We start from the raw sequence: 22,187 nt of genomic DNA, 5'->3' as shown, positions 1-22,187 counted from the left end.
TGTTTCCTTACCGACTTGGAGAAAGCCAAGCAGACCAAGGCTCGGTCAAAGAAGCCTGCGCCTAGGACATGGAGCGTGTTGAGGCTGACAGAGTCCCACACACGGACATGAGGAGCCAGCTGCTGCCAGGAACAAAACACACACACAAACACATGGACACAACATCAGGAGAGCATATCATCAGTATGTAAGGCTTACTGAAGCATTGACTGAATTGAATGAATATATAAAAGAACGTGAAGTGAATGTGTTTTAACTCCTACGTCTGTTTTTAAAGAAACGTAAGTTTATTTATACATCACTATACAAACACGTGGTGATTACAGGAACATTGAAATGCATTAAACATAAGACAATAAGAAAACATTAAAACTGCATTTAAAAAACAAGAAGTGAGAACAAGTAAATAAATGGTTGCAGATTAAATATAAGTTATTTATCTAGTTTACTGGAACGTCTTAGTGAACAATATTGTTTTAAGCCCTGATTTAAGAGCTTTTTTAGACTTCAGGTATTCAGGAAGCTTGTTCCAAAGGGGGGAGCATAGAAACTAAAAGCTGCATCACCTGCGGTTGTTTTGATCCTGGGAAGGCTGAGTAAACCTGTCCCAGACTACCTGAGGAGTCTGGGTGCTTCATGTGTTACAATCACAAATGTCACAAATGCATTTGGGCCTGAGACCATTTAGTGCTTTATAGCGAGTAATAGAATTTTAAAATCTATTCATCGACACGTATGAAACCAGCAGTGGTGGAATGTAACTACGTACATTTATTCAAGTACTGTACTAAAGCACAGTACTTTTACTTAACTTGAGTACTTCATTTTTTTTGCTATGTTATACTTCTACTTCATTTTAAAAACCAATATTGTACTTTTTACTCCATTTCATTTAGTTTACAACATCAGTCGCTAGTTACTTTGCATTACAAATATTACAAATATAATCAATATTATGATGTATTATACAGATTAAGATAAAACTTTATTGATCCCTCTGTGAAATTCACAAGCTACCCAGTAGTATTTATATTCTAAAAATCAGCCTTGCCTTTATAAGATGCAAAATTAGAGTAATTATTTTTTCACATTAATTAATCAAGAACTATAATTTAATAATGCAATATTCATATTGCATTATTATTAAATCATATTGATCTGATCAAGCCATTCTGCATAATGAGCACTTCTACTTGTTGCTGTTTGAGTACATTAAGATGTTAATGCTTTTGTACTTTTACATAAGTAAACTTTGAATGCCATTTTCCCCCAAAAAAAATTATTTTTATACTGTCATGTTCTGTACTTTTACTTAAATAAAAGATCTGGATACTTCTTCCACATCAGGAATCCAGTGCATTGATTTAAGGACCGCTGTTATGTGCTCTTCATTCTTTGTGTTAGTCAGAACTGTCTATAGCAAAGGTCCTTACTCCGCTAATAAATCAAATACTAAAAGCTAAAGTGATAAAATATCAGCAAGAGACCTCACTTACTTTTCCATCGGCAGAGGTGCCCGCCACCTGCCCGGTTGCTATGGTGATTTTATCAGGGTGGACGGCCAGGCTGGCAAAGAGAAAGACGTGAAAACAGACATGAAAACAGTTAAAAGCGTTTCAACATCAAAAGGGACTATTTGAATAAAGATGAGCAACGTGCTCAGAGAACATGAAAGGAGGTTTTAAAGCTGTGAATACGATATTCACTGTAGCTACCACACGCTGTCTGTTCTAATGGGAGGGGGAAATGAAACAGTTTAAGATAAATTCATCCCTTTTTTGGGAATGGCGGAGCAGGAACACCGCCATAGCATGTGTGAAGCTTTAACACTTTGTCTTCAAAGGATTAAAAATCTGTTTGTGATCCGTCCTTTGATCTGAAATCCGAAGCGTTCATTAGTAAATTGAACTTTTGTTAACCTCAGAGCGTGATAAGATAATTATGGCTGTGTCTTTTTAAGGTTACTCATCACTCTGCACACTTTCTCTCTTTGATGCTTGTGCACAAATGTCTGCATGCACAGCACTCGAGTGCACTTGTTACCTTCCCTTATTACGGTTATTCTGCTCTTATTGAGTATCAAGAAAACACGCTGTGAATTAACTCTGCAGCTGTAAGGGTTGTAGAAATGGTGTAAATATCAAATCTAACAGGGAAAGGAGATGAAAGGTAGATGACAGATGTGATACGGGGCAGCAGTACATGACTGAAGCAGTGGAAGCAGCCCCTCAGGTTAGTAAGTGTGTGTGTGTGTGTATGTGTGTGTGTGTGTGGTGTGTGTTTTATAATCCCCAAGTGTGTCTCACCATTTGATGTCATCCGTGTGTCCGGTGTAGTGTCTCTGCAACTGCTCGTCCACGTTGAACAGGACGACCACCGAGGCAATGAAGTACACCGTTTCTCCAGTGGGCAACAGGTAAAGGTTGGAGCGACAGTCTCGGCCACGGTAACCATAACTGAACATTAAATAAGGTCAAGGTCACGAAATGGAGTTGAAATGATATCCAAAATAGAGCAGAAACAAATAAGTCCTTTGTCAACATGCCCCAGTCACAGCTTCTTGCTTCTGAAGATTTTCAGCTTTTTTTGTCTTCTCTGATTTTAAACTGAATATCTTTAAGTTTTACACCGTTGGATAAAACAACATTTAACCGTGGGAATAAGTCAATGAGCAACTTAAGCAGAATGAGCCAAAAATCTGCAAGACATTACTAAAAAGTACAAAAAGATTACCCATCAAAAAAACTTACTGACTTACCACTTACTAATAGCCCAAACCACTTTTTTTCAGTTGTAAAGCAATATACTGTGGATTCTGTATATAACTGGGTATTTAATAGAGTTGTTGATTGATTCAGGTCCAACTCTTGACATTTGTGTGCAAAGAATTAAAATTGTACATATTGTGTATAAAAAGGCTTAGTCACAGCCCTGAACTTTCTTGTTGGCTGTGGATCGAGAGGTGGCACGATTAGGTGGCTGGGCGTGTCTTAACCCCCCCCATTTTTGAGACTGAAGCCAAAAGTATGGGGTTTAGCAAACCTTTATAATTACTTTTCAGACATTTTCTTCATATTTTGTTTTTCTTGTTTCTCTCTTTTTTAACTGGTTCATTAATTGTCTGACTAATTCTTATTATTAAAGTTAGGATTAAAGTATGTGTGGGAGTTGTCCTCCATACAAAATGAGTAATTATTATCTAGACTAAGACCTTTGCCAGTACAATTTTATGACTCTCACAGTCATGATTACACTCCTTTGACCTAATCCTAGTCCTTGTTTTATTAAGCAAATACAGAGCCTGGGAACACCGAAATGTGACTTCACTCTCTGTTCGGGGCGCCATTAATAATGGGATGGTACCACAAAAATAGCCTACATTCAAAATGCATTTAAATGACTATTCAGCATTAAAACACGCCCACATGTCTAATCTATCTGTAACCTAGTTCATGCTGAATTCAACATATATGGAATAAGCAGCCCATATATCTATTTCTGTGTCTGTGTGTGCTTCTCTCCTCAGATTTAATCTTTACTGTGTCTCCCCTACGGCTGTTTTCCCTTTGGGTTTCTGCTCGACTGAACAATACGCTGCATTCATTCTTTCATCAACAAACGAAAGAGAGAGAGTCACCGCAAAATGAAACAAAATAAAAATAAAAGAGCACAAGAGGAGCTGCTGACTGGTTGTGCCTCTCTGCCAGCTGTGTGCAGGTTATTACTGACTGCAGGCTGCAGAGCGATGAGCCCGTCTCTGGCTGCTGCAGCGCCACATGGTGAAAATAAGCATCTGAGCAGATCTACTCTGACAAGCAGGGGAAGAGGAGACGACACTTTTGTCAGCTTCCTCTCACAGCTACATCATAGGCCAATCTGGATTTACTGTTCTCAGAAGATTACGTTTCAAAACTTTCTAAATCACAAGCAGGACTGAATTTGAAACTTATTATTTCATGGAAAATTCCCTGCACAAAAAAAGTGGTAGATAAAAAAAGGATACACCCAGTCCAGTTTGAGTTTGTTGCTGGGCAGCTCGGCTCTGGCCTCCAGGCAGTAGCTGTCCACCTGGTCTTTGGGCATGTACATGGTGACAGGACGACCCTTCAAGTACATTTTCACATAACCTTCCTCTGCAAAAAGTAACAGAAAGGATCAGTAAGATAAATGTCGAAAAATACATATTTGAATGCTGTAATTATGTCTCTTTTTAATAATATGACAAGTATGCAGAAAGCACAAACATGACACTGAAGCATAATAGAGTGTTATTATGATGTGAGTGACAGAGGTGACAATGTTGATGAATATGTGACAAGATTAGTGAATAATGGAGAGATGTGATGTTTTTGTTGCTATGAAAATGACTCAAAGACAACAAATGACAGAATTTGCAAACACAAACAAAATAGCTTTTTAACTGACTTTATTAGTCATTTCAAATACATTCTTGTGACAACAAAGAGCGCAAAATGAACTGCAAACACTTTTAAAACTCATAAATATTCAGCTCACACAGCAGAGGTTAACCAACATAAAATGCAGACACAAGCAGAGCAATGGAAATGTTATGAAAAAACAACAAAAAAACAGATCCAAGCTTAGAAAAGGGGGATAATGAGAAACCCTCATCAATTTAAAATACGCTAACACTGAAAAACAAATCATGCAGAAAACATTAAGGGAACCAAAACAAACAAAATGAACCATTAATGTCCAAAAATATTTATCTATTTGTTGTTTAAACTCAACAGAAGTCTATACCATGAGGTAACATAATGGACTTACGGGTGAGATTTTATGAGAAGATACTAAAAAAACAATCTATCTCTTTGCAACTTCTTTGGTGTGAGAGGAAATGTAAAGTGACAATACACTGCAAAGTGGAGTTTTATGGTACAGATTTGATATAAAACCATGAATTTGGTTCTGGACTGATCTTCTCTGACACATAAAGATACATCTTCAAGTTGTATTTCCAGATGTGATTAATTAGTAACAAATCTGGAAGTACTGGCTAGGAGACTTGATGGGACTGCGATAACTGGGCGTATCGAGGGGAGAGTACGATGACAAACTCCCAGACTTTCTCAAGTGGAGGTTAAAACTCGGGGTCTTTCTGACCGGGGGCACCTTGGCCTTTCTGGCCTTGCCCGTCTTGCTGCTTTCTGAGGTCTGTTGGGGGATGATGGCTGAACGGGTTGTTACAGACGAAGCCGCGGAGCTGCAGCCGGTCCCTGTCCGTTTGGCAGAGTGGCTGAGGTAAATCTGTACTGTGACTATAATGTAGACGGGGAAAAGAGCAGAGGAGCCGGTGATGGAGAGGAGAGGCAGAGGTTGCCAGGGCCGGTTGGGTGGACGGGGCCAAATGGGGCCAAAGCGGAACAAGCGGGGCGAAGAAAGAAATGTAAAGGGTGGAGGAGGTGGGTAGAATCAGTTAGACAGACGTTAACGGCTGTTTTTGTGTCACACTTATATAAATAATCATAAAATTGGGAAAACACAAACTAACAAAAGGAAAGTAGGGAAACTGATTCCTATCGTCAAACACTGGGATCTTTTCTCGCATCTTATCGTTGTTAAGAAGTTTGGAGTAATTAAATAATTTATATTAATAATTTATTGTCTCATCAGTATGATCCTGCCATGAGGTTTACCTGAGTGTTGAGAGAAAAAATAATGTTTTAAAATTTACCATAAATTCTAGCTATTGTAACCTTTGGAGCATGCAAAAATGTGAAATTTGTCAACGGGCAGCATATTATTCAACATATAAGGAGATTAAAATGTTCAATAATAAATTACCTATTAATACAAACAGGATGTTCTTTGGTGTAAATGGAGGAAAACTCCCCTTAATCAACATCAAACTAGATTGTTCTTTCCAGGAAACTTCTGAGGAAATTAATTAGTCTTGTTTTTTCTTGCGAAATACTGCATAGTTTCATCTCTTCAGGCCTCTAATAATTACTCAGATGAAACAAGCTAAGAGGGCAACAGCTATTTGATTAAACTGCTCACAGCAGACGCTGTGGATGTCCTGCATGCAACCTGATGCAGAGACACAAGCAGACATTTCTTCATTTTACGGGGTCAGAACCACTCATCTACATGCCTTCAAGACTAAAATATTCAGAATATTCTGGATTACAGGAATAGTACACCCACCAATTGACAATTTGTATATCAAGTACTCACTCTGTGTTACATTGAATTCTTAAAGGAAACTTCTCGCAAATGAACTAAGAATCCTAAACCAAAAATTCTTGATGAATTTAAGTCATGAGGGATCTTATTAAAATATCTGTTCACAAACACTCACACAACTCGTGCAGTATAATTCAGGTCTCATTTTTCCAGTCGTGTGCTCAGTACTTCTCAGACAGCCCTTTCCAACGGGGAACCGAACTAAAAGTGAAACTTATCTGTGCTCTCCTCAAAGCCAGACTCCACTGACATAAACAGTGATTTTTACCTTGCTGAAGGAGGGAACTATGGCTCTACTGCGGCCTCAGTCGTAGATTGTTTGTGATAAGGTGTTACTTCTCCGTTTTAAAAGATTAGTTCAGATTTATCAAAGTCACAAAATAACAAATAAACTACGGATCAAGGCATTGGTTGACAAGCAGCTGGTGTGGTTGGTGAAAATTAAAATTTATGTTTTTGTCAAGGTGTCTGGTTTTGAAGAGAACATAGATAAGATTTTCAGTTTAGTTCACTGTTGTAAAGAGATGTCTGTTTGGGAAGTACTGAGCATTAGTCAGGATACATGAGACTTCTATTGTACTGCACTAGCTGTGCGAGAGTTTTGAAACAAATGTTTTGATATGGTTTTGTTGTTATTAAATACAGATCCCTTTTACTTCAAGATTTTTTTCATTTTTTTGGATTTTTAGTTCACCGTGGAGGCAGCAGGAGAAAAACAGTTTTCTTTACAAATTCAATGTGACACGGGGTAAGTAATAGATATACAAATGGTGATTTGGGGGGCGAAGTATTCCTCTAATTATTTCATACCAATAATGGCTAAACAGCAATATATATATATATAGATGTGTGGAAATGAGCTCTAACGCCAGTCTTTTCTAAATTCCTGGCAGCCTTGTGAATACTTTGCTGAGAGGGACTACACACAAACAGACGACACTTCAGGCCATGTGAGAAAACTACAAGCCGTAAAATCAAACAGACTTCAGTAGGAACTACCCAGAAAAGAGACTGAATGTGTTTGTGATGCAAATATTCATTTTGAGGGCAGGAAGATAATAAGAGCAGTGGCAAATCTACTTTGCTCTGAGCTGCAGCAAGGAATCTCAGAACAGAGGATTTAAGTGTTCGCAGAAAAACTCAAAGCGACTGCGAGGAAGCGAGTGTCAGAAATCTTTGTGTTGTTACTATGGTGACAGAGACTAAATGCCTACGAGCAAAAGTGAGGCTGTGAGCAAACACACACACGTATGGTGAAGCTGCAGCTTCGTCCACTGTTAAACAACAAGTGTGGAGACACACAAGTGCAACACTGCAAACACAATCTGACGCAGCTCTCAGTGGAGGTTAGGTAGTTTGTGTGTGTGTGTGTGTGTGTGTGTGTGTGTGTGTTAGTTAAGTCTAAAAACAATAAAGGGAATGTAACTCACACACACACTTTGTCAACCCATTCCTGCCCCTGTCTGGACAGCTCTCCGATCACTGCACTAAAGGGAATCTCTAAAGTTTCCAATATCACCAGAATGTTTTAGAGGAAAAATCCAAACAGGATATGAGTTAAAATTTCAAAATAATAGTCCTGATTTTATTTTTTGCCTCTGCACTGCAGCTCAGAACAGAGGTGATGCATCTACAGAGATCAAAACAAATCATCCGCAGTGACCAGAGAGCTGTGTAGACTGGGGGCTTTAGGCAAGGGGAGGGGGGGAGCCTACCTTTGCAGTGGGTCACACGGCGCGTCCCTTGTAAAGGTCACAGAGAAAGACATAAGCACCAGGTGAGGGGTGGCAAGGCTTCCTCACTTCCTGGTCTGTCCTAAAGTGAGTGCACTTCCTGTTTCCTGGTGTTAACGAACAGCAGCTCCTGTGCTCAATACTCATAATGAATCAGCGCTCCTTCCCTGATAGTTAAAATGAATCACTGCTCATTTCTGTGTGACCATTTCTCCCACCCTCTAATCCTCCTGCATGTGGTAAGAAATTAAACTGACTTGCCTTTTTCCCTCTTTGTTTAGCCGTTTACAAGGAAAAAACAAAACTCAGGTTTTGGCCTTTTTTTTTCTGGCATTTAACTGTTGTTTCTGATTATTCTTTGTGATGTGAAAGTAAATAAAACAAACACATGTTCTTGCACAGGTTTGCAGCACACGTTGTATCAAATGAGCCACTTTGCATGTAATCACTTCATGTATTGGAGGTAAGCATTATATTGACAGAATTTACTGCCGCAATTATCATTCGTATCGGTAAGCGGTCAGCTAGCAGCAATTTATGTCCATGGTGATGCCCTGATCGTGCCGCTTTGCAGGAGATTATTTGTCTATAATTAATTCAGATATTCAATAAGTGGTGCACAGTGGTAATAATTAAACATGTGGCTCACTTTCTCCTACAGTCAGCATCCGACATTAGGTAGAGGCAGCCTTGTAAAAACAGATCAGACTTCCGTCATGATAACTGATTTATTACTGACTGCATTAACATTTCTGCCTTGTGATCTGATGGTTAGTTTGCAAATACAAAGAACACCTATTAGTGTGAATTTACTAGAATGGGACCTCAAACTATTAAATACTAAAGGTATTTAGTCGATGGAGTGTCTCAGCACTACACTTGCGTCACTTTAGCCTCTGAAAATGCATCTGGCTCTCCATGAGTCTGATTAAGCTTTGTTAGGATGCAGCCTGGACTGAAGAGAAGTGGAGTCAGGTGTGTAAACCAAATGAAAAACAGCAGCTCAATTTACACAGAAATCAATATCATGCTGGTGATGGAAATTCTGATCAATACTCATTTCATTTCATATTCAGCCCCATTGTCTTGTTACCATGTGTGTCCTGCTTTCTGTTTGAAGAATAAACTGTGTGTGAGATGATCCACTTGTCTTGTGCAAACGGTAGTTCTGGAGACACTAAAAATTAAATGAATTCATTTCTTCTTTTTTTTTAAGTTACTCCACCTGTGCTTCTTTAGCTCTTAATTCTCTCTTTTTAATTAATCCAACTCAGAAATATCACATAAATGACTGAAAAGATGTTTAAAATCTGCAGGAAAAATATGAGTAACATTGAGCGAATGCTTTCTTAGTCACAGCGTGTTCAGATAAAGGTCGCTATCAAAACTTAAAGGGGCACTAGTATTTTTTAACAAGGGTCTTATTCTTCATTTTACAATTACTACAGCTATTATGATGATGGGTGATGCTAAACTTGTACTCGCCACCTCCATCAAAGAAGTCTGGGCAACACACCAAAATGTATTATAAAGTATAAAAACTTCCTAAAGCAGACTCCACATTAGAGGCTACAATTTTGGGGGGATTAATGTGAGATTAATACAAGATGCAGCCAACTTCACTAATCATCATGTGACGGGGACGGGACAGAATCGGCCAGGACAGAAATCATAATAACAATAGATCAGTTTGTAAAACTGGCCACAATTATCAGAGCAAGTATGAGACCCAAAGAGAACAATATCTGAATTTAATTCAATTTACATGAAAAACAAAACAAAAAAAAAACTTTGTACACAACTACACAACAGTTCAATTTAAATCCAGCAAAAAAAAAAAAAGCTTTTTAAAAACAAAAGATGGATGGAAGTTTGGATGTGAAGATGTAGTAATAGACTGAGCAGACTGGTGAGAAGATGAATGTTTGATGTTCAAGACAACACATCATGTGCAATGTAGCCTCAGTGGTCCTCTGTGTGCAGAAAACAGCTCAAGGCACTGACTCAAATTATGGCTGACATCAACGTCTCTCTTGTTTTGGGAATAAACAAAAGGCGGATAAATAATTTGGTATTCTGACAGGCTTGCATTGACCTTTATCTGACACAGGGAGCCACTGAGTGTGTGGTGTGTAATGTCTCTCAGGGTTGTACCACAGCAGGAAACTATCGCTCTATCTTCTTACCTGCATTGAACACTGGGTCCCTCTGTTTGCTGCAAAGTAAATGAGTAAACAGACAGCTGTCATTGTATGTTTTTGATTTTAAAGGAGATCAGCGTTGGTGTGTCAAACTACAAGATGAATGTGTGAGCCACTAAATGGAGGGAGCTGATTCAGCGTAACCTCAGTGTTACCTGTCACTTCTTTTGCCGCTGGAATTGCTGCCGGTGGATCCAGCGCGAGTTCGGTTGCCCTTGGAGTCGCCTGAATCTTTCCGTGTGAGAGTTCCCACGTGTTCATTTGAGTTGGCTCTCCTCACAGTGCTGCGGTGAGAAGAATTGAGGCGGCCAGAGGCAAAAGAGAGGGGAAAGAAATAGGTCAGAAAACTACCTGACGCGGCTATCCTAAAACTGCCCTCTGGTGAAGTTTTCAACCAAAAAATAGCTTTTTAAAGCCTGCACAAGTAAGATGTATTTATTTCATGATTCAGCTCGTTTCAAAGGAAATAAAGAACTCTAACTGTGTGACTTTTTGCAACAATTTGCACCAAAATCAACAGAAACAAATAAAAGTGTTTTTTTTTGTTTTCCCACACTTATCCACTCTGCTGATCATAACTACAGTGTCAGTACAGACCTGAACAAATCTGCATATTGGCGCTGCAGACAGCCTGCCTATTTGTAACAATGAAAAGGCTCCATCAGCAATCCAATGGCCAGTAGGCCCAGTCACCTAATCCACCCTATGAGAGAAAAGTCTATTCAGACCCTAAAACTGGCCAGTGGCCGTTATCCCTTCTGGAGAGCCTGCGTGTGTTTGTTCAGTCAGAGCAGAATAGAAAGAAATGAGAGAGAGAAACTGTTGTTCGCTGTGTTATCCCATGAGGAATCATAGTAATTGGGCCACAGGGCATTGGGAAAGCTGGTGTGTGTGTATGCCAACACTGATGGGATTGTGACCAATCTGCAGTTTAGACTAATCCCAGACAAAGACTGTAAACAACATAAGCAACACAAACAAAAAACGATAATTTAAAACAAAACACAGTGAATATTAGCAATTAGATAAATGTCACAATGAATTATCATGCAGCGTGATGATGATTTAATAAGTGAAATGAATGGTTAGCATTCATCAGAGCGGTGACGATGTTACAGCGTGATCTGTGACAGACTGCAACGTGGTGATCCTCTCACCTGAGCGGCAGGTAGAGGATTCTGCTAGAGCAAGACAGAGAGGACAAACTGGACAGATTGGCAGGACGTCACATTGTAGGCGGACAGGACATAAACAGGATATAACATCATAGTTGGAAAGAATATCAGAGAGTCACAGTGCAGGAGGAGGGACATGCAAAGATGGGAAAGACAGACAACACAACACGAACAGAGGAGACCACTGATGACAAGTCACTTTAGGCCAAAAACTATCTTGCCACCGCCTAAGATTTGGTGTTCTGCCACTGGAGTTTGTTTGTTGGAGGTGTTGTGGAGAAGGCTTTTAAAAGCAGGGAAATATAAACTGAGATATTTTTGGTATCTGGTCAAAGGTTTTTAAGACGGTTGCATTAGGGTAGACTTGGGCTTATGACTTCAGTATTTAAAAAACCCTGGCTGCGACATTATACTGTAAGCAAAAAACTGCGGTTGTCATGGCTGATTAAGCGCCAAGGAAGTAACAGAAAAGTCACATTTTTTTTCAAGTATAAGTCCAAAGTTCGAGAAATCTTGAAGCAGAGGGAGTAAATTTGAAACACAAGAAAACTCCAGTAGCCCCCAAGGACACACACGAGACCAAATCACACTTCATGCACTGATACTATCTGGTGTTTGTTTCTATCAACCGTCCTCATACTGGTTACATTTCAATCTGCAGAGCCATTTCTTTACTGTCCTCTCCAGTAAACCTAAAGGTGAGTGTCACCAAGCATTAAAGGTGTCAACTCTCAGTATTGGAAAACATCCCTGAGGCAGAAATAAAACTACACACACGAAAAATCAAGCAAACAACCCCACAGGGGAGTTCACAGCTGTTTGGACTGGAGCTGCTCCCCGCTGTCTGCTGCAGAGCTTCATCTGATTATGGTAATGTCATCCAGAGACGGGAAAAGGCTATTGTTCCTCTGACAGACAAGATTGATAACCTGTGCTCCACATGCATCTATAAACACACGCACACACACAGACACACACACACACACACAACAGAGAGGCAGAAATGACAATACGGTTTTCTGTTTATCAGCCCTGTAAATGTCAGTCTCTTTGGCTGATAAAAAGCCCAATACCGTATGTGAAGATGTATGGCTCGAATGACCTGACGAGGCACAGACTGAAAAATGTCTCCAGACAAATAAAATGTCTGGAAAGAAAGACGTGGCACATGCAAGACCTCACAACCAGCGTCCATGACTCTATGTCTGGATTTTACACATTTAGAACAGTGTAAACAAGACCCGGAGGCTCAATAAAGAAGCACTACATCTAAGACACTTAAACACTGGAGAAGAAGTAGAAAAAAAGAAAAAAAAATGTGATAAACTCCCTAAAAACAAAATATTGCAATAGTTGAAACAGACCAGAGTTGATGCACTGTTATTTAACCCTTTGAAACCTGAGCAAACTAGTTTGATTTCTTTAAAAAATATGGATTGAATGCTACGAGGAACAAGACATGACCCAAAAATTACTAAATTTGTAAAATATTTACAAGAAAATTACCTTAAAATAAGCCCAAAATTTTTTTTAGAAAAAAACAAACAAGAATATGACCCCAGAAAGTGCTGAACATCAAAAAAGTATTTTATTTTATATATTTTATTATATATTTTTCTCTAACATCAATATTAAATTATTATAATTATATTTTTTTGGAAATTGTACCTTCATTTTGGATAATTTTCTGATTAACCTCCCTTCTATTATTTATCAAACAATTTTTTTATGTAATTTTCACATCACTTTGTAATAATTTCTTGCAATTTGTGGGATGATTCTGGCCAAGTTAGTTGTTTTTTTTGCATTTTTTACTCATGTTTTAGAAAGAAATCAAACCACTTCGCTCAGGTTTCAAAGGGTCAAGTAGCTTATGAAAGGCGTCTGAACGCAGCACATGAAAACTGATGTCGATACAGGTTTTAAAGGGTAAAGTGGCTAAGAACTGATACTCTTTTTCTCACCTCTTGCTGGCTGGTGTGCTGGTGTCCTTCCTGGATCCAGATCCAGATGGAGAGGGCAGAGTGCCACTGCCTTTCTTTGGTAGGATGGTCCCGTTGTTTACTGTGGGCCGTAACGGCAGGGTGGCAATCATTGGCCTGGCTGGAAGAAGAAAAAATGACAACAGGGCACATTCAGAAAAAAGCTCGATCCGACACTTGTACCACGGTCGACTGCTGCTGTGGCGTCATTAAAGAAACATCTGTACTTCCTGGTGTATAATTACCGTGATGATTGGTGAAATGAGGTAAAAATCAACAAAACAGTATTTAAACATACTGTGACTTCCCAGTAGGGTACAGTAAGTGAAGTGGAAAGCCTCCCAGCATGCAGCGGGCTAACAGGGTAACACTCTCCGTTTATGAACGCTTCCACAACAATATATTATGAGAATTATTTTGTTTTGTTCCTCAGTCTTCCCGTAGTTCTTGCAGTTTAACTTTTGTTATTCACAGCATTTTTTAGGGTTTTTGTTGCCATTCTTACAGGAAATCAGAGGCCGCCGTCAAGGACTAAAAGAGGTGGACCCTCTCAGGTGAACTATGGGGCCGCCCCGGGGCCTAACATTTTCTGAATAAAAGAACAGCCACAAATACTGTAATAATCATATAAAAACATAAAGGCTGTTCTCATGCTCTGTTTTTCTTTTTCCAATGAAAAGTAATAAAAATAGCACCAAAATTCTTACATATCCCACATAATCATGAGCCAGTAATTTGCGCATAAGCCACATATTTTGGAAGGCTGCAATCACATGACCAATGCAGTTACTGAGTTCCACCGCCATAATTATTATTCATCTCATGACTTAATTTAGTTTAGTGTAGTTTACTATAGCTGTCAAATGATTCTTTTTTTATCGCGATTAATCATATTTTTTAAACACGTGTTTTCAATTCCATTATTTTGCATTACAAAACAGTTATGAAATCAATATTAACAAGGTGAAGCAATTCTGACCAGAGTGAACTATAGTTTAACCTGACCACAAATATGTGTGACGTAAATGACATGCTTATTCTGTACATCTTCATATATTTGAAACAGTTTGATGGTGGATTTGATGATGGTGATGATGACCGAAGTGCAATTGAGAAGAATAAATCCATCAGTAATGAAGTAATGAAACCGTGGTGTTGTCTATTTCCTGGAGTGGCACAGAGTAAAGAAGGAGGGTGTGTCAAGCAATCCAGTTAGGAGGCAGGTTAGGGCAGTGAATGGGTCACAAAGCACAGGACTTTGCCCGTGCAACTGTGGACAATACACACACACACACACACACACAGGCAAGCCCAGAATAACAAATCCAAGCTGCGGCTTTATCTGCAGTGATAAATATTTAATAGACCCTGTTTCATCCAGCAGACACACACAGGCACGCATGCACACACACATGCGCACACATATTGCTTTGTTATCTTTCATGTAGTAATTACGCAGCAGGGGCAAACTGAGGTTGTAATTCTGTTAGCATGTTAAAGAAGATGGATGTGTGTGTCCATACGCCGTCTGCATGCATGCGTTGAGCTCTCTGTAACAGATCACTGTGCTTCAGTAGAGGGGAGCAGGCTGCGGACTCCCTGCAGCTAAAAGTGGAGAACAATAAGGGAAAGCAGCTTCGAGTCTGAGTCATCCTCCAGCTCCCAAATCTAACTCAAACTCCATCCGTCCAGAGAAACTCTGGAGACTCAAACTGGCAGCAGCTCAGGATCATAATCTGTTTCTGTTTTATCACTCCAATGCACATTTTAGGACATAAAAAGACATGAAATGCAGCTGATTTCACATGCAAACTTCAGCAGCCTCTTGGGTGAGGAGGCTATTTCCGAGACAAATTGTTTAAAAGCACACCTAAGCAGAAAATTGACACATGCAGTAAATGTTGTGCAATAAAAACAAGGAAAGCCTAGCTATGTTTCTTTCTAATGTTTCTCTGTTTTCTTTCTATTTTCTCACTTGTTTTTTAAGTCTGCTTCCAAAAATAGTGACATTACTGAAAGTACGAGAACATGCTGCATTCAGCTGTGTGATATCAAGTGATGGAAAACAACTCAGTATATTTACTCAAGGAATATACTTAATACTAGTACTTAACTTCAATTTCATGCTACTTTACTACTTGAAATTTGCTCTACAATACCTTGGAGATACATATTGTACTTCACTACATTTATTTGGCACTTATAGTTATACTAAGAACTTTTTCCCGATATTTTGTCCATGTGATGTCCCATCATTATGTTTAAGCAGTTTTCAGAGGGAATAACACAAAATAAACTGACAACAGATCTTTCTTATCACACAGAGGTAAACACAAAACGTGAGTTCAGTGGCTAATGACTAAGTTGTCGAGGTTCACAGATAACTTAACAATCCAGCTGCCAGAAAAATGTTGACATTGATATTGTTAGGATAGATCATGTTTTGCCTTAAAATACACAGTTTGGGGGCACAATTCCAGCAGAAAAGCAGCGATATCTCTGTAAAAAACAACCTTTTTTTTTTTTTTAATTAATCCCAATTGAAATACAGCAACGGGTCACTACAAAACACCCACGATTGGGGCCTTAAATGCTGCTGGAAACTGAGAAATGACTAATTGGTTTTGTTGTTAGCTGGTGTTGACCAGTAGTCTGGCAGGCATCTCGCCATCGCTGCCATACACCATCCCCTCCACCTACAGATGACAAAATTCAGCTCATATACTTTATGACTTAAGAAATATAGATATGATAAGTGTGACACTTGCATCTTATTTGTGTTTTGCAGAAATGCAAACATTTTCCTCTGGCAGTGAGCTGTAACTTTAATTAGGTCAAAATATACTGCAGACACAAACTTCTCCCTGGTTAACAATAAATCTGTGTCTTTCTGTGTCTCCACACTAAAGTCACAGTGCATTGACCTCAGGCAGTGTAGTAGTGACAGTAACTGTGTGTTTCCTGGTGAAATACTACTACTACTGTTTGCCACATAATACCAGCAGGCAGTGACTGAAATGTGCTTTTTATAATCACAACATCGAGCCTGGTTAGTGCAGACAGACCTCACAGTCAGCCTACCTGACTTCCCAACATTGCTGTCTGCTGAGGAAGACTTTCTCATCAAAGCAGGGTCTATACACATGACGCACAACACGTTTAACAACACGACACAGGCCAGGAGGAGAGAGGACAGGAGGGAGAGGAAGAGGAAGGAAATAAGCAGCATTTAAAGCAATGGAGACATCATCAGGAGAGAGAACAAGGTGGAAAAGTAAAAAAGTTGCTGACTGTGCTGCTCGACACCCCAGGAGAAGTATCTGAAAATCCCGCGATAAAGCATCTATATGTACAGTTTGTTACCTTTGGTGGGTCCTCTGCGTGACCCCAGGGCCTGCTGCTCCTCGGACACATTGAGCCTGCGCACCACATCGGCCAGAGCCGACTTCAGCAGCTGGATCTCGTCCTCCTGCATCTGGACCCTCTGCTCCAGCGAGGCGATGCGGTCCGTAACCTCCATACTGCTCGCTGCTGACGCGCTGTCATCTGAGGAAACACAGTGAGCTCGTGTCAGACATGTGAAATGTGTCACAATGCTGGTTTTATGGTGATTTTTACATAACATCAAATAGAAGTCAGTTAGCGCTGTCTGCGGGTGTTTACAGCTGGATGAGTTGCTGACGTGCTATCTGAAAGGAGTAGCTGAAAATGTTGGTGTGAAAAAACGAGACACCGATTAAGTCATTTTTTTTGCTCTAGTATATTGTAACCAGCTTTTCTCATTGTTTTCTAAAGTTTTGAACATAAATTGCTTTCTTGCTGCTTTCACTTTACTGCGAAAATACAATAAATTGCCTGTTTAATTTAAAAGAAATGAAAGAAAACTTTTTTCAACATTCCCCTTTTATTAACAAATTGAACATTAAGCTGAACACAAAAGGCACCAACAAAAGAATAATATTAGTAACATTTCAAAGTGCAGTTTTCGACTGATACTCTCCTTCAGCTAACAAAAAAAATACCTAATTGCAACATCACTGTCTTTCATGATGTGTTTCTTGCGCAAGTTGACATCGCGACAGTTTTAAAAAAGACAGAAAACAAAAAACAAGACAATATATTGTGCAACACTAAATATTACCCTAAATGGGGTTCTAGAATCTAATAATATCTGTTTTTTGTACCTTTAACTTAAATTCATACAGATTGAGACCAGAAAAAGCACAAAAATAAGCCAGGGATAAAATATAAACAGCTAACACCTGAAACCTTTTATACTCTCAGTCTCTTTGTGAAAACCTTTGCCTCAAATGATTCAAACAGAGCTACTGCTTTTCTATTCAAACCTGTATTCATGAGGCTGTTTGTTCATGTCTGTCTGTTCTTTGAGTTTAAACTAACTTAACACATTATTGCCACCTCTCCACCTGACACCCCGATAGAGGCCAAACACAGGCCACCAGGGTCCACTTCATTAATGATAACACACACACGCAAGGTTTCCCCCATTAGGACTTTGATGTCACAGTGGCGTGATGAAATATTAATGTAAATCACTGCTGTGTTTTCCCTGCAGACTTGTAATAACAATCTGATGCATTATGCATTAGAGAGCAGGCATCTGGTGATTAGGCAGATCTGCAGTCTGTGTTGAATCCCAACTGCACGGTAACATTATGGAAATCTCAGGACGCTCTCCACTTCATCCTTAAACTATCAAGTACAACAATGTTTTAAACACACTGAAAGGTGTGAAATATCTGAATTTCTGGTGAAAACAAAGTGGTGTGATGAACCTCTGAGTTTTGATAAACAAAAGCTGCTCGGGGGATTTACGACAACCCTGACCACGGCATCCCCTAAAATATTTGCAGATCCTTTTGGAACAGCAGAGGTGCTTTTCAGCATCATAACATCAAGGATGAATTGTAATCCTGATGTTTGTTGTTACTCCTACTTGACAAATGATCCAACATTTTCAGCCCCGATACAGATACCCGGGCTGTGTACATCAGCCGAAACAGAGAACAACCCATCCTAAGAATTACAAATGCAGTACTTGTAGTGTTTATTATCATTAAATTAATAACGTGATTCGTGAGTCTCTTTGTTTCCACACTCAAAGTGCACCACAACAAATATTCAGAAGTATATAATCCCACACGGTCCAATGAAGTCATTTTTAATTTAATTGGTAGAACATGCTGGAAAAGCAATTTCACAGATTTGTTTATGAGTGGACAAATTCCATTAGTGAGCAAAATCCTCTGCCTGTTAGCTGGTTATGAATTGTTTACGTCGGGGAGACCCTTGATGAGACAGAATGGTGAACTGGTGCATTAAACAGATGGGACACTTGATGCTTGTAGCAGAAAATGGCAATCTGAGCACATTCAGAATGACTGGATCAACCAATTACTGTTCACTCACACTCACACACTCACACACACACAAAAGTGTCCCGTTAGTCACTGTCACAGCCATTACTGGTGTCTTATGATTAATAGCTTGTTGAATACATAAGAAAAGATTTCACTGACACGCTGCTTCACACTGACAATGCAGCAGCCCTCCCAGTGAGATTCCATAATGAAAACTCCCAATATGGACAAATGGAGGCAGATGAAAACTGCAGGTACATAATTTAATACATTACAGTCCCAGCAGTCAAGTGTAATTCGCTCATACATTCACTTACAGACAGATTTCTACTCAAAGGAAAATGCTTTCTTGTTTCATAACGCACATAACGCCAATCTCACTTCTTCATCTGAACACATAAAGCCTTTTCCAGAGGATCTTAATAACTTTCTGCTCACCTGAGACCCCTTTTTTGGTGCCGTCCTTGTTCATATTCACATACGAATGTGAGTGAATATCCAGATAAAGCTTCTATTATCTGCTCGGCGTCTGTTGTGGGTCTGTTCCCAACACTGACACAATGACAGCATGATACCATCAGTCGTTGAAGTACAATGACTGGCTGTCACCGCCATGATTCCCCCAGCTCTGAACTCGCTAACATCCTCTGTCTGTCACCCTGCTCCCCGGTTAACACTTCTGGAGCAAGTTAACGCCCCGCAATGCGTTTATGGGCAGGATGGAAATCAGAAAAGGTCAGTGGCGTTTAAAGGTCCAGTGTGTAGGATTTAGGAGGATATACTGACAGAAATGGACAATAATACAATAAGTATGCTTTCATTAGTGTATAATCACCTGAAAATAAGAGTCCTTGTATTCTTGTTAGCTTAGAATGAGCCATTTATATCTACATAGGAAATGGGTCTTCCTATATGGAGATCGCCATGTTTCTACAGTAGCCTAGAAAGGACAAACCAAACTCTGAGATGAAGCCATTTGCATTTTCCTGTCAGCCACAGTAGTTCATAGTTCCTATATGAAGAGCAGTCATAAAAACTTTATTTTTCAATGTGAAACTGCTCTATTCTGTGTTTTTACAAGTTTTAATCACTGGGTCTGTTTGTTTTTAAACCCTTTCAAACCTTAGCAAATTGGCCTGATTTCTTTTAAAAACATGGCAAGAAGGCAATGAGCAACTTAGCAAGAAATGGCCAAAAATGAGTAAGAAAATAGTAAAATGTTACAAAAAAATTCACCTGAAAATAATCAAAAGCAAAACCAAGTAAATACCCTTTGAAAAGTGCTAAAACTTAAATTAAATTAAAATAATAAATATACATTTTTCTTCTTTAATATATAATTATAAGGGCCAAAAAATTGTTTTCTAAACATTTTCCCAGTGCTTTATCAAATAATCACCCCATACACACATCGCTAACACAACTAATTTTCACTGTCTTATCACCTTTTATACATGCTTTTCAATTTGCTGGACATTTCTCGCCAAGTTGCTCATTGCCTTTTTCGCTGTGTTTTCAAAAGAATCAAACCAGTTTTCACAGGTTTAAATGCTTGTGAGAGGTGTTTAAACGCAGCACAAGATAACTGATGTCAATCCAGGTTCTAAAGGGTTAAAGGAGGAACCATCTGCAGATGATTTGGCTCACAGTAAAAACCTCCTGAATTTCAGGATCAGAAAAAGGTGAGCAGAGCCGCCCGTATCTGAGATGCCAAACAGTGTCGGAGAATTGCTGATTTGTAACGTGAAACTACTTTATTCAGTGTTGTTTCAATCACTTGGTCTATTTGTTTTGGAGAGGAAGAAACCTCTGCGGATAATTTGGTTCCCAGTAAAAACCTCCTCAACAATAAACACTGAAGGAATTCTAACCAGGAGAAGTTTCAGCTGGTTGCATGTTGTAATTCTCACCTCTATCTGCCCCTGACTCCCCTTAAATCTTACACACTGTTCCTTTAAATGTAGTGTTTGTTTTCATACAGAAGAATATGTGTTGATGGTGTGACACTGACCACAGCACAGCCCCCTCTGCGGCTCAGGTCACATGCTTTCTATCCAGAGAGTTTGAATCAGAAAGATGTCAATCTTGATTTCACAACACATCCATCACCACACACACCCCCGCGTCTCTTTTTCAAACTCACAAAAGCAGATCATTACACCCTGGTGATCTCCTCTCACTCCAGCGCGCTATTCACACCTGTCAGCCGGCTGCTTAAATTACTTCATTTCTGTCAGTCTTCTTCAGCTTCTCTCGGAACGTCTTCTTCTGTCCCTGTTTCATTATCTGGTCAATATGTGGCTGGGTCACAAATCGGAGACGGATCTCTGAGCCCATCTATCTGCTCACCCTAATGCATCGTGACACGCTGCTCCCTATTACCTTCCTCTGCGAGGCGATGTCAGTCTGGCTGGGCCACCTGCCTGCTTAAGTGCTTGTCCATCACTTCAGCCACAGGGACTCAATGAAGGGCAAATACAACTCCTCAGTTCATTTTTCCTGCTTTTAAATAACCACACCCACCTGCTCCTCTTACTTTCATCCCCGCCTTATTTCTGAGTCATTTACTGACCTCACTGCCATCAATAATGAACACTGGAGCGTGCACATATGCACTGACCCTTTTCCCCCTTCTGCACTCTCATCAGCCACAAAGATCAATAAAGTGAAGGAGTAAAAAGACCAAAATAGTCTGATGAACGCAGAGGGAGCACTCTTACATTCTGAGTGATGCACAACAACTTCATGTATAAAATATCTCCTGCAGCAGCCCTGTGTTGATGTCTGGCTTTCTAGCTGACTCACTGCTTCACCGGAGCAGACTTGCACTTCCGTATATTATATAAACACACGCGGCAGGATGAGACTATAAATACTAACTCAAGGAATCAAAGAAAATGACGCTAAGGAAATTCCCTCTGAGGAAATGCCATGATGCCAGCTGTCCCACCATGTGTTCGCACACTTTGACAACAATCTGAAAACCCGAGTGATTGATGTCTGTTTTCTTTTCACCCGGTGGTGCAGAGAAGCCAAAAAAATAAAGCTAAACTGACTTGATGGAAAGTTCAGCAGCCAGGTTAAGCTGCGCCACAATGGGGGGGTTTGAAAAACCACAACCAGTGTTTGCAGAAAACCAACACATAACAGAAACGAGAGGCTGCAGGAAACAGCCTGTCACAACATTATGACAGCGAGTCCTGTTTTTCAGAGACAGAAAGGTAGCGCGGGTTCCACACTGCTGGCACATCGTTCTACTTGCTGGATGCAGATAGCAAACAGCAATTTGCCAACTGGCTTTAATTTGAAAACATGAATGCACACAGCCAGGTGGTGCAATGCCACAGTGCCCGTTCAGCTGCTGCAGATTATGCCTTCAAGAAAGGCATTTCTCCCAAGACCAATGAGTCACACTTATTAAACAACTCGACTTCAGTCTGCTGCTGGCTTCACTAATGGAAGTCCAGACCTAATCATAATCAAGTGGCATGCAGGATTAAATTTTATG

The 22,187-nt window shown here is 39.7% G+C and overlaps 1 protein-coding gene across 7 annotated transcripts in view; it reads right to left on the bottom strand.

The window, feature by feature from the left end:
• The window catches only part of eml1 (EMAP like 1), a 65,750-nt gene that overhangs the window by 8,561 nt on the left and 35,002 nt on the right, over positions 1 to 22,187 (bottom strand). For 2 of the 7 annotated variants that reach the window (XM_042500391.1, XM_042500386.1), the window contains exons 2-12: positions 16,662 to 16,844; positions 16,380 to 16,433; positions 13,281 to 13,419; positions 11,299 to 11,319; positions 10,297 to 10,425; positions 10,127 to 10,155; positions 7,923 to 7,949; positions 4,004 to 4,133; positions 2,307 to 2,456; positions 1,497 to 1,566; positions 12 to 122 (exon numbers count right to left, since the gene is read on the bottom strand). In XM_042500391.1, coding sequence (XP_042356325.1) covers positions 12 to 122; positions 1,497 to 1,566; positions 2,307 to 2,456; positions 4,004 to 4,133; positions 7,923 to 7,949; positions 10,127 to 10,155; positions 10,297 to 10,425; positions 11,299 to 11,319; positions 13,281 to 13,419; positions 16,380 to 16,433; positions 16,662 to 16,844 — 1,043 coding nt within the window. The remainder of the gene's footprint in view (positions 1 to 11; positions 123 to 1,496; positions 1,567 to 2,306; positions 2,457 to 4,003; positions 4,134 to 7,922; positions 7,950 to 10,126; positions 10,156 to 10,296; positions 10,426 to 11,298; positions 11,320 to 13,280; positions 13,420 to 16,379; positions 16,434 to 16,661; positions 16,845 to 22,187) is intronic. The other 5 variants (XM_042500387.1, XM_042500389.1, XM_042500388.1 and 2 more) reach the window with 5 other exon arrangements.

The sequence above is a fragment of the Plectropomus leopardus genome, chromosome 14, assembly GCF_008729295.1.
Source record: "Plectropomus leopardus isolate mb chromosome 14, YSFRI_Pleo_2.0, whole genome shotgun sequence".
NCBI classification, from domain to species: domain Eukaryota; kingdom Metazoa; phylum Chordata; class Actinopteri; order Perciformes; family Serranidae; genus Plectropomus; species Plectropomus leopardus.
The sequence above is the reverse complement of the archived record's forward strand: the minus strand, read 5'-3'. Positions and strand labels throughout refer to the sequence as shown.